Source organism: Malurus melanocephalus, unplaced genomic scaffold (genome assembly GCF_030028575.1).
Source record: "Malurus melanocephalus ecotype Western Australia unplaced genomic scaffold, MMel_1.1 scaffold_177, whole genome shotgun sequence".
NCBI lineage: Eukaryota > Metazoa > Chordata > Aves > Passeriformes > Maluridae > Malurus > Malurus melanocephalus.
Window position 1 is genome coordinate 736,875 of NW_026623409.1, and position 19,527 is coordinate 756,401.

At 39.4% G+C, this 19,527-nt stretch overlaps 1 protein-coding gene across 2 annotated transcripts in view; it reads right to left on the minus strand.

Annotated features, from left to right (window-relative positions):
- Positions 1-17,904, minus strand: part of SNRK (SNF related kinase) — a 37,636-nt gene extending 19,732 nt beyond the window's left edge. The window contains exons 1-3 of one of the 2 annotated variants that reach the window (XM_057372686.1): positions 17,596-17,904; positions 7,094-7,192; positions 5,059-5,752 (exon numbers count right to left, since the gene is read on the minus strand). In XM_057372686.1, coding sequence (XP_057228669.1) covers positions 5,059-5,647 — 589 coding nt within the window. In that variant the 5' untranslated portion in view covers positions 5,648-5,752; positions 7,094-7,192; positions 17,596-17,904. Of the gene's footprint in view, positions 1-5,058; positions 5,753-7,093; positions 7,193-17,372; positions 17,392-17,595 lie in introns of those variants that run through there. The other variant, XM_057372688.1, reaches the window with a different exon arrangement.
- Between the last annotated feature and the right edge of the window lie 1,623 nt (positions 17,905-19,527).

Genomic DNA, 19,527 nt, shown 5'->3' on the forward strand with positions numbered 1-19,527 from the left:
TATTAACCTGGCAGAAGTTAAGCCTGCAGAGAGTAGGTTTTCTGACAGTTTTTGGTCAAGTTAGTTAATAAAAGTTCATCAAATGGCCAGCCATGCAACRCAGCACAGCACAGAAGGGGTAGCTCTGCACTGATGCAAGCAAAACATAAGGGGAAGTAGATAAGTATCACACTTTGAGCTTTCTGCACCCTCCCAGCCTCAAGCTCATTCCATAATGTATCTAAGTATAAATAGTCTGAAGTGTTGCAATACAACAATAAAAAGGGAGACTTTCAAAACAAACAAGAAGAGAAATGCTTCCAATTTTGGTCAAATTTCGCTATAATCTGATTTTGAGCATACCAAAACTCCAAAATGCTGCCAGGCATGCTCAGTTATTCAGTATTGTATACGTTTTGCAAGTATCTTATAACCTTTTTTTTTTGTAATACCAGTCAGTCAAATCTTATATTCAGTATTTTTTAGTGCAAAATGTTACTGTAGATAGCTACTGGGCATAGGCTTACATTAGTTATTCAGTTTGAGAAACATCCAAACTAGCTCCACACAGGCCAGAAAGGGTCATCAGGGCTGCTTGGCTATGCTCTAGCATCCTGTGAATTTTGGCTGAAGCTTTGAAACACTAAGCACACTCCAGCAACACTATATTCAAATAAAAAGCCCTTGCAAATGCTTGATGCAAAAAGAAAACAAAGARTTTGGTATCATTCCAACAGACACAAAGTGGGTCTAAAAGCAGTGTATCATCATCTCAGGAAAGCAGAGGGTGTGCATAAAAATGCCTCTGTTTCCTTTGGTAATCAAAAACATATGACTAGATAATGCATACATAGTTTTACCATACTGACAGAAGCTACCCAGTCTAACCAGTATCTAACTACTAAAGCTGTGGGAGCTATCTGCAACTTCCAGGGCAGCAGCAAGTTGAATTTGCACTACGAAGTGCCACTTGAGTAGCACTGAGCTACAGTAACCACAATATTCTTATTAGTCATGTCTTTTATGAGGAACATCTTGCCACCATTCTCTTKGTGTTGCTGTGATGACAGACTGCAATTCTAAGTAACTACGATGGTAACTAGAGTGTTATTTGTGCATTACAGAACTTTTCTAAAGGCTACTGCTCAACTGTGTATTTGCTAAAATACACAAAATCCCAATGCTACAATCTGAATTTGCCCATTTTTCATCCCCAGAAGAATGAATTTACTCTTCAAACATTCCCATGCATCCGCAAAATACCCAACTACAATAATATAGACCTATCACAACTGTCTGTTTTCCAGCGTTACTGTAGCCTACACAGCACTTCACACTTWGTAGAGATGCCAAGCAGTTAAAATAGAACTTTCTCTCCTCTGAAATAATTAACTAATCTGAAAAACTCCAACTGAATTATATCACCTAGGAAAGAGGCAATTTTTGTTTATTTAACCATCCAGTCTCTGCTGATACTGGTAGAGCAAAGGGAAGAGTACTACCAGGAGCACACCATTCTTTCTCATCTGTCGTTATCAGCTTTTAAATACTGATGGAGTTCACAGTATCACACTACTGCTCAAAACAGAACTCTGATCTAAAGTAACATGYCCATTTGATTTAGGAAATGAACTTTATGTCCAACAACGGTCCTCTCACTTTCCTCTGATTAGAGCAAATTTTAATTAAGTATGAAAAAACCATGGGAAACTAAAAGTAACAGAACTTCTCATTATCTAACTCACTCAGCTTTTTGAAAAGCCCTGGGACCATACGATCATTGCCCAATATTCCTCTTGCATCATTTTAACTACAGCTTTAAACACAAAAGGAAATGAGAGACCTAAATTAACTAGACTCTTTTCAAGTGTGAAAACTTTCAAGTGGCATCACAAAGGGAAGATTAATAAGCTTTTCTATTATCTTTATTAAGCATATAACTCAATAAAGACTTGCCCTAAATATTTCAGCTGTTTATAGAAAGAAAATGTAAATTATTTTCCTTTATATACGGATTTTAATATTATTCATGCAAGAGCCAAAAAGCCATGTTTGTGGCAAAGTCTTTGGCCAAAAAAAAAATCCATCATATACCTTGAYTGATTTTTCTTCTAATAATTTTTCCAACATTTTTGCATAAATAAAAACAGGTGTGGGGTTTTAAAAATATAATGAATGCAATCATACCTTAATATGAACAGAGTGTAAGCAGGGGAATCCATTTCAATTTGTCATTTTAGTAAACTGAATTGGATTTCAAGTGGTCAGATGCTCTCAAGGGGGCATGACCATGAAATTGCACAGGCGAAAGCATGACCTCCTTTTTACTAAGGAACAAGTTTTTAGATTGGTTCAACTGTAATGTAATTTCATCCTAACTGGCGGAAAAATCTTTGCCATTGTCAGTCACTATTATTGCAATATTAATAGCCCCATTCAGCCRACAGCTGAATGAGTTCACAGCACTTTGCCACAATTTCAAGTTATATATACACACCTTGCACATTACTTGCACCACAATGTAAATGATGCAATTTCTTTCTTGAAAATTTCTACTTCTGAATTTATACATATTTCTCTAGTCCACAAGTACCACCTCATCCTAGCATTATCTTTCAAGTCTAAGAAAGTTTGCAGAAGCTGATTTCTCAGTTCTCGTAATTACATTGTTAGTGATAAATTTCCTAAAYTTGCATTAAGATTCTACATTGAACMTTTCTTTTGGGGGAAAGAGGGYTTTAAAGAAGACCTTATTTYTTTAATTYCTCCCCACCACAATCWTTGCATTTAAAATACATAAGTCATATTTAGAGAACTTGTATAGTGTAATTTAACTTTTTACCCATAGTTAGAAAAGGAAAATCCAGACCGTTCAAGGTCATCATCGTATTGGACTCTTGTAGTAAATTTTGGTATTTTTACTGTTAACTAACAGTRCTTCATAGAGATTTTGTAGTGCATTACAAAGGATGAAAAACATGCCACTAAAGTATTAGGATACAAGCACTGCAATCAGTCAACTAGGACAGAAKTTTTAAGTATCCAGTAGCATACTGGATCCAGCATACTGGGGAATAAGTAAGCAAAAACTAATCGCTGATGTGTATTTAAATATTCTCAAAAATAGAAGGTAACTGGCATCCTTAGACACCAGTTAAAAGAATTTCATTTTTCCTAATTTTTCCACTGTTCACACCAATCCATTCCGTATTAGCCACACCTCCCCCTGTAAGAACACATTCAAAAATTTTCTTTTAGTACTATTCAGACGCTTACCTACCTAATTGCTTCAATGTCCTCTAACAAATATTATTACATTTACCATTAAGARGCCCAAAGCATGCTTTGTTAACTATATCATTCAAATCAGACCATCTGTTCATAATGCTCCTAATTCCTCCTCCGCCATTAATCTTCACACACCTCCTTTTTCCCAAGCATCTCCAATTGGGGTGCAATATCAAAATCTAATTTTTTGCTCATCCTCCAAAATTTGACTGCTATTCCATTGTTCAAGAAGTAATTCACATAAGACACTGTAGAGAATATTTAACAAATGCATTTTTCCATCTAGTTTTGAAGGCCACTGCTGTAAGTTACACTCATGCTTCAGGAAATTCTCAAAATAAAGAGACATAGGAGAAYGCAGAAGAACTCAGCAGTTATGAGTTCTAGTTTGCACTAATAAAACCAACACCAACTCATCTGAAACATCTGACTCCCAACAGAAATAATTTTGTAAAGTATCACTGTAGTATCAATATGGATTTGCAAACCCAGAAATAACAGAGATCCAAAATTCCTAATTACAGCACACTTGGAAAAGTTCTTTCAAGTCCAGAACACTCAAAATACAATACGTACTCAAAATCAGAAGCCAATAAGTGTTATTCAAATGTTTAGGCAAAGACCGTAATACCTAGCAGCTAAAAACACTTACCTTAAAAATAATAGAAGAATTATAGTTCAGTGTGCCTGTCAGCATCCAAAATGAGCTGATTGTTTACCTCACGTAAATTAGCAAAAACATGGGCAACTTGATCTTATTTTAAACCATCACTACAGTCACTACTATAAAACGTAACACACATAGTCATGTACAGGGTCTTAATGGATGCAATTAACACCCATGAAAGTATCAGATACTGAGCAAACAAAAACAAGAGGCATGTTGACTACCACAAGCTATTTTTGAAGCACCTTTTGGAATTATATGTACCTACACCTGTTGGAGAAGTGAGCTGCACCTCAGCTAACAGATTTAAGCAATCTGTATGAATCAGAACAATCTTCAGTGACCCTATCAATGTTCACAGCTATTTTAAAAAGACTCTAAATTACTTACTAGAATAAGACTTGAGAGACAGTAACTGAATTATATGTAGCAGTCCATCTTGCACACTCCACTTTGCAGCTAGAAACATGCAGACTCATTTACACATTACTATTTCTTTTACCTTTTACACAATCAGGAGCAACTGGGAACTCATCTGCTACTTTCAGTCCTCAGACAGAAAAGGGGCAGAGAAGGGGTAGAGGGAGTTGAAGTTTTCTTTAAACTCCTTGTCTCCTCCTTTGATAGCTGAGTTAGTACTTGGTACAAGTGGCTTTCCATCACTTTGCAGCAGAGTATGTAAGCAGCCTGGGCTCACAATGCTATTCTTATATGGCTAAACTGAGCAAAGAAAGTCACTGGTGGCTGGGTACAAGGGAGTGTGGGGTCATGCTAAAAATAAATCTAAAACAGGCACTTTACAGAAAATATGGGCTCTCTCTAACAAGGTATTTACAAATATACCTATTGCATCCACATTATTATTGATTCAAAAAACTACAACGTATACAATTGCACCAYTTAATACAAAAAGAACTTCTAAGCATTTTTGAGAAACTTTGAGTATCCCTTTCATACAGAGCTGCTTCAGCATTAACTCATCCATAGCTCATCCAGGTTATACTATTTCTTGCCAATTAGCTGCCTTCCACATATGGCATTATCTTGAAACAGAAAACAGAGGTACAACATCATGGTAATTATGTTTRTAGATTACTGGTTGAATTCACAGAGGACATACATACCCACTGCTGGTGCATCATATTCATCCCCAAGTAAAATTTCAGGAGCAGAATAGGCAAGCGATCCACAGCTTGTGGTGAGCTTCTTTCCAGGCTGAAATTTGTTGCTGAAGCCAAAATCAGTCAATTTCACAAGTCCTTGTTTTTCAAAGAAAACCACATTCTCTGGTTTTAAGTCTCTGTGAACTACATGCAGTTTATGGCAGTARGATATAGCATGAACTATTTGAGCAAAGTATTTTTTTGCAAGATCCTCATTGAGACCTTCTTCATGTTTCATGATGTAATCAAACATATCTCCACCATCTCCCAGCTCTAAGATGAGATAAAGTTTCGTCTGGGTGTCAATCACTTCATACAGCCGCACTATGTTGGGATGCTGCACTAATTTCATGCACCTGACTTCTTGAAAGAGATGTCCAGTGGCGAGAGTGTCTAGTTTGGTCTTGTCAATGACTTTTACTGCTACTTTTTCACCTGTAAAGACATGCCGAGCAAGTTTGACCACAGCAAAATGGCCCCTGCCCAAAGTTTTATCCAAATCATACAATCCTGCAATTTTTCCATCATATCCTCGTTTGAAGCCTGCCATTCTGTTTCAGAAGATGAAATAATAYTTAAGCTCTTTGGAAACGTAGTCTTTTCATATAAGGGTATCTGACGCAAATAAATAGTCCATAATCACTGCCAAGCACACCTAAAAATAAAGAGACAAGATTTTATTTTTCTAYAAAGGTAAGCAAAATTATTATCCTGTAATTACCCCAAGTTACATTAGCACATTCAWACAGATTATTTATGAAATAATCTTCAGGTATTTTTGCAAAGGGTTTAATAAGCCAGCCTGAGCTAACTTGTAGACTTGACCACTCACATTATCAGCATGCTTGAAGAAAGTGAGTTTCAACACTACAGTAGTGAAAATTTGTCTCAAATTCAGTGGCCTTCATTGTCTTGAGTCAGAAACCTTTCAAAAGGTATTTGAAGAAATCGGTGTYATAAGGACCATTAAGACTGGCAAGGCTGAAATCTGTAACTTTTTCAAGACAAATTATAAAACAGCTGGGCAGCACAGAATATCAGCAAGAGGAACATACTTAWTACATCTCTTTTTTGGCACATCCCTTCGTACTGCACATGAAATAGCTCCAACACAAAGTTCTGATGGTATGACTTGGGACTTTTACCTCCTCCCTTTTAACAGCTTTCTGTTTAGCAAAGCTCAGTGTGACATACAATACTTAATTCTGTTACKCTAATTAGTTTGAGCATTATCAGTCAATACTGTAATTACAGCAAATGAGCAAAGCTTTAAAGGCTGAAATGAAACATTTGGGTTGGATGCACTTAGTGCTAAATAAAACATCTTGTTAAATATTTTGACTGAAGTTATAAAAACTGGTGATAAAAAGTTTGAAGGTAGGCTGTGTATGTTCACCAGTTCTGGGAATAAGTGAGGAGAAAGGGAAAAAGAGTGGGAAGGATGCAGAGAAGACTAAAGAGTTCAGCTTTCATGTACTGAGTTCCTGCTTACCAGATATTTGGCATTTAAGCAAACAAACTTATAAAATATTCATATTCAAAACTGGTTTTGAAGGTCTTACATCCCATTGTAGGTTTTTTTCCACATATAAAACCTCCCAAAACATTTTCCTGCATTGTTAACTTAGACTGAGGTTTAAATGAAAAACTAGCTATCATAAAGCTAACCRTTTCTCAAGTTTGAGTGCAAAGTCGTTAGAAATATGAAAATTACATGGCTCATTGCCAACTCTAAAATACAGAAAACATAGCTCTTTAGAATATATTTTCAGTTTCAAAACTGAACTTCAAAAAGAAAACCTTTGTAAAGGAAGCTGGCAAACAAACAGTCCCTTACATTAGTTATTCTCAAGTTGAAATGTAAGCATTAGATTAAAAACACTCCCTGCTAAACAAGTTATTTCCCAGACAGTGAAGCTAATGAACATGGTTTCTTATGAATTCWGTTACAAGGTTGGGGGTCCTATGAGGATTCTCTGATGTTTAACAAGCTCACCTTACTGCTTCTCTCAGCTGGAGCCATGGTATAACCTCTTCACTATCCAGCCATCCTGCTTCCACAGAACTCACAGAATTCAGTTTGAGACCTCTATCCCTGTAAAATTTGAACGAAATCAATCAACTTCCAAAACTTCATAACCTAGACAAGGAGCAGAGTTAAATATAACCAGCACTAATACGATAACAAACAATATAAACACTGAGGTTTGGGGTTTTGTGTTTCTTTAAAGATAGTCATCAAGCTTTAACAAACTTCACTGGGTTTTGTGTTGCTGTACGCACCCTTTCATTCTGCTACKAAGCACTACACTTCACATGCTCTTTCAAAAACCACTCCACTAGAAGATGGTTGGCATATCTGCTTCCCAACACTTCCCATACTGCTCATCTTACAGTCTGCCCTACCATTCCCATGTAACACCATCCTTGTTCAAAAAACCACAGAACTGAATTAAAGCATGCTAACATCAAACCAAATGCCCACGTCAAACACCCTTCTACCTAGTAGAAACTAGTAGAAACTAGTACAGGATGCACAGGGAACAATATAGTACAATGGCAAATGCAACAATAAAACTCCTTATCTTTCAGAGATTCAAAAACTTCTTTACATCAGAGAGCAATGGGTTTGTGTTTAATAGCACTTGATGGATTCCAACCCAACCCTCCCTGTGAAACTGGGCAGGTGCTTTATTAAAGCATGTGAATTTTTAGCATCAAGAACATACTGCTGGAGAGCTGAATAGCTTAACTATGTGCTGAGAGAAGAACCACTTCTTGTTTGTTTTTAATCTCCTGATAATTTGTGCATCTTCTCATTCACCATCTGTTCCAAAGCAAGAACCATCATACTCCATTTACCTTGCCTAAAGCAACTCACAGCATTAGCTTCCTCCCCTCCTAGCTTCAGTTCAATCTTATTCGAGTCCTAGTCTGTCACTCCTTTTGCAAAGCTTATTCTGCAGGCTTTAGGACTTCTCTCAGCCTTCTCTACACATTTTCTGTTTTTTCTATTCTACTTTCCTAGGCCAATTTGAGKTTTTTTTCATTACTACTTGTGCATTGACATGTTTTCAAGCAATGCTTTACTGTATAGTTGTAAAATGTTCCATCATACTGACCTAAAGCCCAAAATGAAGACTAATGRAAACAAGTCCATGCACACACATAAACCACCTAACCTCATCCTGTATGAAGCGACAGGGGATATATTAATCAGCTGTGCCCCATATATTTGTGCAACTCCAGTCTCACTCCTAAAGGGATTACCAGCATTTAAAGAGAACCCACAAACAAACAAAAAATTTGCCCAAAAAAAACAAAAAACAAAAAAAAAAAMCACTCCACACCAACATACTTTATAGCACTACTGTCTCCACAGCATCCTAATCTGACTCCTAACTGCTTGTAGAGTAAAGAAATTAAAGGAAAAACGGAGCACACAAATTAAAGACAACTTGTCTGAATTTAATGGCAACACTCAGCAGTAAGAAAATATTTATACTCATTACGTTGTTCACTTGGCACATTCTCAACCATCGTTGTACAAACTCAACAAGTGATTTAACTCTAAATCACAGAATACACATAAACATCAACCTGTCAACAGAATTCCAGCAAAAATCAGTTATGCTTAAGCAGTGGAGAAATATATCAGAGAGTAATCAATAGGATAAGAGTTTACAGAAGGGGAAGGTAAACTACACTTACTAATGTCGCAGCCCCATTAGCTGAAATAAATTAATGCAGATTCATTAACAGTTTAACCTGAAGTSTCCACAACAACAGACCAACTAGCCCCTTCTGTGGTTTTAAAATAAACCTGCACAGATGAAGCTCCCACAGCTAAGTACAAGGAACCTAGATACAACACATGATTTCAACATAACAAAATTTAGAATTGTTCAGTAGTAGGAAGTGGATACAAAAATGTCATAGTGTATATAGATACAAGCGTTGGTTACAATTTAAATATTCTATCTAAAGGAGCACAGTTGCCATACCAATACATTTCAGAGCAGTTTCTTTTTCTCAGTTTCTCTCAAGAGTAAGCAAGCAGAATTTTGAAAGCACTTAAGCACTCAACTAGAGGACATTTTCATAACTTTCAAGCTGGAGACTCTTTGAGACCCTTCCTTTGTTGTTTTTTCCTCAGTCACAACAGTAAAACCTCTGGGGCTAACTATAAATGAAACCACCCAAACCTCTAGCTTTGCCATCACTCTCCAAAACAGGATTACTTTTAATGATGTATCATTTCAGTGATCCAGTTTACAATGTGACCTATTGAAAATTTTCACTAAATGAAGGAGCTACAGACTAAAGCACATGACAAGCAAAATTTTCACCAGCCACACTCTAGCAATGAGCCAAATGACAAGTCTGAGAAAAAGCATTAAAGAGACAGTTATATCACARAAAATATTTATCTATCTTTTCATTCGCATTTCCTCAAATCCCTGATATGCTCATTTTTCAGTATTAGAGTTTGGTTTTTCTAGTTGTTGAGTTCAGTAACCATTAGCAGCRTTTAATCCATGTGGCTAATTATGGTTCTAAAAATACTTTTTTYCCCCCTAACTATACCAGAACTCAGCTACGCCCCCAATACTCATTTTATTCAATGTAGAGATTTATATATGTAGAGATCTGAATAAATTCAKAACAGATCCTTCCTTCCACAGAAGCTCATATACCTATCCCACAAAACATTGCAAACAGCCACTAATGGAGATCTGCAGGCACTGTTTTGTAATACCAMATGCATCCTATTAAGAAGCTTAACTACACTACTGTGATTCAAGCATCTTTAAAAGATGGATGAATAGATTTGYTTAGAAAAAGCAGCATATTTCAGACACACTAGTTTCTCTTTACGCAATTCACCCCATTCAAAAAGCTTCACTGGATTATACACAGCATTTAAGAMCAGCCTAGTTCACCTTACCCTAATGTGTGTATTAGCTTACTTTAGAAAATCAAGCTTCAAGGACCTTTTTTAAACCAAATGTTGAAGAACTACCAATGCAAAGACTTCCCTGTATTATCAGGCTAGTAGACATGAAAGCTGAAGTAATCTTCACTGGGACTCATCCATGTACAGACAGCTACCCATTCCTGTCTCCCTTCACAACAAATGGAGATTCAGTCAACACAGACAAGAGTCTGTGATAAAACAAATTGTGCCCTAAAGCAGATAGCCAAATAGATCAAATGAATMATTTCTTAAAAGCACACACTTTCATTTTCTGTAACAGGAGTTTAGAATGAATACTTCAGTGGATGCACACATAATACGCAACCACCAGATAGATTAAAGAAATTTTACCCTGTTTCTCCTTTTGCTCTCTTTTGTCTCAGATGAGTAACAGCATCTACACCAATTATTTATTTACTACATAATTGTATGCTGAGAGTAAGATTTATGTTGCTAGTGTTCCTAGAAACACTAAATCAAAAMTTTGATATAAACAGATTATGGAGATTCAGAAACATTTTTTACTCTGAAAGAAATTTGTACAAATCATTAGAATCTGAGAGCAAATTGGAGGTCCTATTTACTCAACATACAAACTGGAAGTATAATTTTTCATATTTTTTCCAGTATTTCCTACCAATTTTTATCTGCTGTCCTACCGTAAGATACCTTCACAGGACGATCCATGAACTTCAAAAACCGTTTTTGTTACTATATGAGCCAGTATTTGCATTGTTACACCTTCACCARTGTATCAATCTGCTTTCCCCCAGAGCATTCATCACCTTTCTTTTGGCATAAGGAAGCACCAACACACTAGAAGCAGGTAAAAGACATTGCAAGAGTGACATGTGAAGAACATACACACTCAGTGCATACCACATGCTCTGAAAACTTGTCATTATTCAACTCTCCAGAGTATTCAAACTTCTCAAGCTCCTAGTACCCAGCATTTCTTTATATTCAAGACTCAATATGGGATTTAGGATCCCAGGAAAGTGTATTCTCTTTCTGTTTGAATACACAGGTGTCATGGTCCAGCAGAGCCCTTTCTCCTTCACCTTGCTATGGCCTAAGCCTTCACAACTACCATTCAAAGGTACTCAAAGAAATAAGGGCAACCTATACCTGCCCTATAACAAACACTTCATAGATKAAACATTTCTGGAGGGTGGAGTAAGACACAATTCACAGGGGCAGCTGTGTTACAACTTAGCCCTTATTTTTTGCAATGCCCTCTAAAGCTTTATTTTCCACTTTACATGACTGCACCACAGCATGCACATGCACATATCTTCCCTTTCACTGATGACAAACCCTGTAAGTTCTCCTGCTCCCAGCAATTTCCACAATAAAACACTACAGGAGACTCAAGATGCACATGCACTTTTATTTTAGTATTAGGCCTCATCAGTATCAGAATCTAGCTCATACTGTGTTACTAAAATATCAAGATGTATCAGCAAACCTTTCTACCATTCAGCACTGGCTACATCTAAAATGAAGATCATGATGAAGAGTTATCAAGTAATGCTGTGTTCCAAAGATAAAAAGAATTAACCTGCACAATTTAATTGTATTCCTTAGTTTTAAACAAAATTCTATAGATTTTTGCTCTGAAAAGTTATAAGAGGTTCCAATTGATGATGAAGTTATGCCATTCTAAACCTTTGGGAAGTCTCTAGTGAAATGTTAGTGTTTCCTTACTTTAGCATGTACTGCAGGCATTGGAGCTACTGATATCTAGCCTTAAATTTTCTTAAAATCGAGAAATAAAAGCAAAATGATAACAAGAATTCTTCAACTGTAAGGTCCATTATTCAGTGAACAGCCAGCAGCAGAAATATCTGGTCACTCAGTAAACTTGGTAAAACATTGCTCCTGACCAGCACTTTAGGGAGGATGGGAAGGGTAGTGGTACAGATTTGAGAAGAAAGGTTACTAACATTATTTTGTAACAGACAATGATGAGATTCTGCATGACCTGAGTTTTAAGAGTAAGCTGATCCAATTAAAAAAAAAATGTAGAATATACAAGGCTCAATTCAGGATATCATCAATTAAAAAACACATTTATTCCTTAGATAAGGAATTCCCATACTTTTAGACCCACAGATTGTTGTCTACCATCTATTTTCCTGAAGACTAGTGCATTCACATCAAGCATAGGAAAGTTTAAGCTTTCCTCTTTCACATGTGTTTGCTAAGCTATGCTGCTGAGTCTACAGAACACCAAGAGAGAGCAAACTAAAATTTGAGAACTGCGTTTTAGAAACACCACCAGATAGCTGGTGCCTTTGTGAGAATCATTTTCAATACAGACAACTTAAAGAAGCCACTGGATCTGAACTGGTTCTTAAAGGCCTCCAATTTAAAAGYCAAGGATGTCTATTTCCTTTTTCTTTCCAAGCAGCTGAATGGCATGAGAAAAAAAAAATACAGATACCACTGATGTACAGATTGGAAAGCAACAGTAAGACAGTAGCAGTAACAGCAAGATTATYATTACAGACTAGACACTGAGGAGGACAGATGCACTAAGACTGATGGAACTATGATCCACTGACAAACTCATCACTGGTAGTTACTGGCATTGGTTCCAGTTGTGAAATATGTTAAAAGCTCAAGGTACTTTCACAACCTTGCTGATAATCACAGCAGTTCACAAGGTACTTTCCATTTCTAAGAGGAGGTATTACACAAGACAAATAAGAGCTGCCCTATGGATTTAAGMACTCAGCAATAGCTTTACACCATTTAAAGTCCTCACACCAGCCACAGCTCCAAAAGCAATTAATCTCATGTTGTATCTGTTTTCCTCTTATGCCTACTCTCAAAAGCCAGAATGTAGAAAAGAGAAAAAGCACTAGAGACACCACCCTGTTCACATACCAGAGGCTTCAGGAATCCAGCACTTAAGCTCTGAAGCTGCTCCATAAGTATTATTGTATAGAAAAATATCMGATCGTCCCAAATTGCCATGTCTCATAAATTACCCTCCACATGTGATGGTGTCTTTTAAAACTACTTGCTCCAAGTTTTGTGACATCTGCTAGTACTTTCTTTGTGAATCTGTAAATCAGATATAAAACCTTTTTCAGACCCTGTGATGTCATAATATATTAAAAAGATTAGTTTCAATTGAAATTATCATGTTTTGCAGTTCCTACTAACAGAAAAAAATTTCCTCAACTACAGAATATTAGCATGGGTATCTTAGTTACAGACATTCACACATCTAATTGAGATCTGGTATTTCARCCAACAATTGTATAAGCAGCAGAGATAACTCATGGTAGTTGGGACTCCCTGGTCCCAAACTATACTTTTCACAGCTTGATAAACAGTATCCAAGTATATTTTTGAAAACTTTTGATATTCTAATATTCTGAATCTCATCAGATTTTTCTTTTTTTTYTTCTTTCTTCTTGCCCCAAAATAACCAGGGACATGAAACTGATGAAGAAATATTTTGCATATCAGGTGATACCTTTCAGACAGGACACTAAATCTTTATTTCTAGAAAACTTACTACAGGAACTTTGCAGCTAACTCAGACTTCTGCACCTAACGGAACTCTTTTAGAGGAGCTGCTTTATCTACTCCATTTTCATAAACTCTCAGAATATTTTCACCTTTTCCAAATGTCTGTTTATTAACATTACCACATAATTTTGTCATGTCAGGCAGTGCAGCCAACATCATTAACAGGATCTCTAAATATTCCATTATTAATCAATGAACACTTCAGTGTGACATAACATTTAAATGTTAGAACTGTTTTAACACCTACATCCTTGTGTAAATTCAGAACCACAAACAGTATTTTTATTCCGTATCAAGGGAGGTGAAAGCATCAAACTCCATCTCAAACACAAGTATACAGATGCAAATATGTATATATTGCATATAAATATACTAGCATACTGCTAGTACCTATTACAAACAATAATAATTTCTATTAGATTTCTTAACATCTTCAAGGTCAAATGTCAGATARCTTTATTTGTTTTGTGATACATCTGGTAACAAAATTCAAGCACTGAATTGTCTTAAATTGCCTTTGTCAGATGGATGTTTTCCATCTAGGATACAAACTGCTTAATCTAAAGAGATTTACTCCAACCTACAGTTATTCAGTTTCAATACTTTAGTCTCATTTATAGCATCCTAAATTAGTTAGGAAAGCCAGACACCTGAAATTTGCCATGCTTCAACATGAACATTATAATCTTATAATTCAGATTATTAAAGTCTAGGCTATCATCTCTCAAGTAAAGCTGGTTTAAGTCCAGCAGTAACTAGATAGAAGACTGCTGCAGAAAAACCCTCAATAAAGAAAGAATAAAAATCAGGCTGTCAAATACAGTGAAACATTTGTGTCCCAGCACTGTTGCAGATCACTATAACACAGAGGGATTCAGCTTTTCAGAAAGTGAATGTGCTCTGTTTTATGCTTTGCAAGTATAATTATTTCTCATTAAGTTCTTAACACTGGTGACTCAATCAACTTATGTGTACCAGAACTCTGTCAGGGTGAGTTATCCTAGAATTGTAAGGGAATATACGTTTTTGTCAAATCCTCTTAAGCTCTTACATAATACTGTTATGTGTATTAAAACAACAGGTACTTTACATTATTAGAGCAGACGTAGCATTTCAGCTAAATGCTTGAAAATAGTGTGACACAGAAGATGGGCAGAACCTCACAGGCTACTAAAGTTAAGAGCTTATGCAATTTAATGTTACTATATTCATCCTWAACTGCAGTTCAGCCCTATATCCCTGATGTGAGCCACATTTCATTGGTTTCTTATTTTAACACATAATCAGAAAACACTATTAAATAGGAATGAAGTAATTCATTGACAAGTTTTACAGCTGCAGCATTTAAGTGGAATTTTGAAAACCCAAGAAAAGCAGTGTATTCTTTCACAAGAGATATACTGTGAGAAAAAAAACCTAGCTGCACCAGGATACTGTGCTYTTGAAAGCAAGGCAGGTTAAGCAAGACAAAGGCGCTACTTTGGCATTACAGTTGCCAGTGGGACAAAAAGGACAATGGTACACTGAAGGTGTAGACTGCAAAAGAATTATTCAAGAATGATTTGAAGGCATTTAGAACAGACCAGGTTGCTCAGAACRGTGCACAAGATTACTGCAAGGAGAAGAATATCTGCGGTAGCGTATTAGCATGCATAGCCTTAACATGTTGTTTCTTTAAAATAATGAGAAAGCAGACTATTTATTACAGTGTAACCACCCACACCACCTGGGAATATCAGTTCTCATAGCAGGATAATTCAAGGAATAGCAGTAACCTGTGGTGTCCAGCACTCAAACTGTACAAATGCTTCTCAATTGTGTGAAATGAAAACAAAACCCATAACGCAGTAAGTCGAYTTAAGATGCAATTTTCCCTTTTCCCTGTTTTTTATTAAAGCCTCGAGTGTGCATCATAAAGATTCTCCTAAAAGAGCCAGATGAATGTGCAGTCTTAGATGCTACCTTGCCTACCACACAGAGTTTCAGCAGTCAGGTTAGCTTCTCTTTCCAATCATTAGACAAATCATGTTGTCATTCTACCACTCTTATGGTGATTCAAAATATTCAAGAAAAACAAGAGACAAGACTGGACTTTCTCCTCCTTAGCTTTTATTTTTTCAGGAAGTCCTCTAATCTGGAYGTTGCATGCACTAGAAGTAAAAGGGGCAGACATTAGTCTAAGTAAACACTGTGACATGTTTCACARGGTAAAATTTGATTGCATTGTTTAGCAATGATTGTTAGTTCTTATTYATTTCAGATTCCTAAGGTTGAGCCATAGTACAAAAACAACCACTAGCCAATTTCCCACTTTCTTTGATATCTGCCAAAATAACTCTACTATACCTTAACCCAGTTCCTAATGGTGCATGCCTTGAAAGAAATACTKAATTCTAATATAATAAATACTTGCTAGTAAACACTTCTATATAGGTTTCACTTTGCAAAGGTTTGTTAAGCTGGTCCTTCCCCAGAGTCTAAAGATCTAAATATATCCATAACAAACAACTCCAAAAAAGCAAGCTGATATGACTAAGTAGTGACTGCACTACAGAGGGCAGGCGTAAGCACATTTGCATGCACTTCATTCATGCTAGATGGCTGAAAATCATACAATACGCTTCAGTTGCTCCAGTAACTGTAATGGTACCACTGAAGAAAACACTTCTTTGCCCTCATCTACTCATAACAAGCTCTTGGAAGCGAGATGATCAATAAGAAACTATCTATGAATAAGCAAAAACCCAAAGCTTCTTGTATGCATGTATCCCACATAAAGGTTTCTCCTTCACAGGTAAGTATACTAGCATCTCTCAGCAATAAAAATATCCAATCTGAAAATAGGTCACTTTTGTCACCAACCAGCCTCTGGCCAATATAGGGGTTTTTTCCCTAGTGGATGTTCTTCAATACTTTACTTAGTCTACTTACAAAAAAAACAAACAAACAAACAAACAAAAAAAAAAAACCAAAAACAAAAACAAACAAAAAGAAAATCAACCACACTTATCTGTCCTTCAACTATTACAATATGCACATCAACTATCTTTAAAAGTCACCTTCCATTAATTTAAGCATCTAGGTGCCAAAACCCACCTGGCAAAAAGCACAAAGACCTATAATGCGGGACCCTGCTAGTTATTCTACCCATTTCTGTAGTAATCTCTAGGCAGTGAATTCAACGTAATAAGTGTACTGACAGCAGCAAGGCACGTACTGACAAAGAACGAGGGATATTCCAACCTCTGTCAGGAGGGGCACGCTCCAGCCCTGGGCAGGAGACGAAGGCAAACCTGTTGGCTACGCACCGGGTTCCGAGGGGCGAGATGCACCGTCATTCCCTTAAAACCCCCGCGGCCGGACCGCGGGGCTCTCGCCTCGCTTGTTTATTTTTTTTTTCCCTTTGCCAGCAACAGAACATAGGCGGCGGGCAGCAGCAGCGGGGGAGTGGCGGAGGGACCGGTGTCACTCCGGTCACACGCGCGGGGCCGGGTGTCACCGCGGTCACACGGGGCCGTGTCGCACGGACACTCCGACGCGCCGGGGGCACGGGAGGCTCCCGGCAGTCCGCCGTCCCCGCAGGAATAGCCGCATCCCGAGAGCCCGCCGTCCTCGCAGGAACATCCCCGTCCCGGGAGCCCGCCGTCCCCGCAGGAACACCCGCATTCCGGGACCCCGCCGAGCCCGCATGAACACTCGCATCCCGCGAGTCCCCCGTCCCCGCAGAAACAACCGCTTCTCCCCTCCCTACCCTAAGCTCTCCGCTCCAGCCCCGTCGGCACCGACACACCGACCTTCGGCGGCGGCCGGGAAATATCCCCTCACCGCCTCCTCCTCCCCCTGGGCCGAGGCCGCCATTGGGCTCGGCCGGCTCCGGGAGGAACGGGAAGGCGCAGGGAGGGGGAGGAAGGAACCCACCACACCCCACCGGCCCAGCCCGAGCCGAACGCGGCCCAACCCCGCCGGCAACTTACTGCCCGCAGCGGCGGCAGCGGCGGCGTCTCCTCGGGGCGCCGCGCCCCGCGCCGCCCCCTGCATGGGCAGCGCCCGCTGCGACTGCCCTCGGGAGCGGCGGCGGGGACGGGGAGCTCAGCGGGGAAGGGAGGCAAGGCAGGGACAGAGGAAGGACGGAGAGGGTCCGAGAGCCCAGCGGGGAAGCTCGGAGGGACTGCAGCGGGTCGCGCCCCTCGCCCGCGCTGCGCCGGGACGGGACCCAGCGCTGCGGCCGCTCCTGCTGCGGCTCCGAATCGCGACTGACAACAACGGCCGCGGCTCGCGCGGGGCCGCGAGGGGCGGGGCGGGGCGAACGGACGCCCGCGCGCAGCCGCGCCTGCGCCTCGCGGTGGGGAGCGGAGGGGAGGGGAGGGGAGGCCGCGCGCCAAGCGCAGTCACGGCGGGGCCAATGGCGGCGGCGGGGGCTGGCCGGGGACGGGGCGCTTCAGGGGAGCCAAGTGGAAGGCAACKGGACCGCCCGGTTCGGTCCTCTCTGGGCTTCGGCTTCACGAAGATCCTGAGCAATTCGCCCTAGAAACGGGGAAAATAAGAGCGGAGGGCAAAGCGCTGAAGGTCTGAGGAGAGGGTGAAGAAGCCCGCGCGTCCGCCACCTGCGTGGTGGCGAGTTGGCGACCCCCTGTCCCTCWGGAGGGGAGGCTGGGCTACAGGGCTGGTTAAAGTCGTAAAAGGGCCACGCCTGTGATTCCTGGGTAAAGATAATAGCGTGTAAATGAGACTACAGGGATCACAGAATCAATTAGATTGGAAAAGACTTAGGGGATCATCGAGGCCAACCGGTGACCGAACACCACCGTGTCAGCCAGACCATGGCACTGAGTGTCAYGTCCAGTCTTTCCTTAAACACCTCCAGGGACAATGACTCCACACCTCCCCGAGCAGGTGCTTTGTGTCCTGGGTTGCAATGGTGTGAGGGCAGCGAGTCACACTGCTGTTGGATTCCCCTGTGGTGGGAGGGATTGGAGCACGAGTGATGGTGAAGGTCATSTGGAAGCAGGGAGAGGAGAAAGAATAGCATGGCACTAAGTCTAATAGGAGAGAACAGGCCAAGTAAYGAGCCTGGCAGAGGTTTCAGAGATTCCCGGTACACATACACCTGGCAGAGCAGTTTCCCTGCACATGTACACGGCTGTACGTGTAGAGAAGGCGAGGGAAACCTCGAATGGTTGTGTTACGGAAGCATTTGGGCTCCTAAATGCTAAGAGGGATGAGCAAAGCGGTTGCTCGGAGCATCAGAAATAATGCAATAATTTCCTCTGAAGATCAAGGAAAGAAAATCTTTGAACAGCCAGGGAAATAAAAGACTTGAAAGTGGCACTTTGAAAAGTGCCCTGTTTTCTTTTTTTTCAAATGGAAATGGCCAATCAAGATACATGGAGAGAGAATACAAAATGTCATTAGACAGCTAAACCTAATTTTAAAAAGAGTTTGAGACATACTTTTCATTTTTCTCCCATGCTTTGACAAAATTTAGATACCATTCTGTTGTTAATAGCTTATGTACTGCAGAGGCTATTGAAATAACCTGGAACTTCYTAGTTTGAAACCAATCTTTGTGAATACACGAAGCCAGAAAATACAGTTCAGGGAATGACTAAACTGAAATAGCRTGATCATATGTAATACAAAAGGACATAATGGTTTTGTGTTTTAAGGTTTCAAAAGAGAAATAAAGTACAAAAATGCATGAAGACTTCAGGATATTTTGAGTCTGATCACTCCTTCCTACAAGAATGAGAATTCCATGATTTTTTTCATAATTGAGACCACTCTGATCTAAATTCTCCACTCTTCAATCAGGCTTGATTCTCCACTCTTACACCATTTGGACACCAATAAAACACAACTGATTGCTGAATTTACAAGGATTTGAGGTAGGAGATTGCAATAACCAG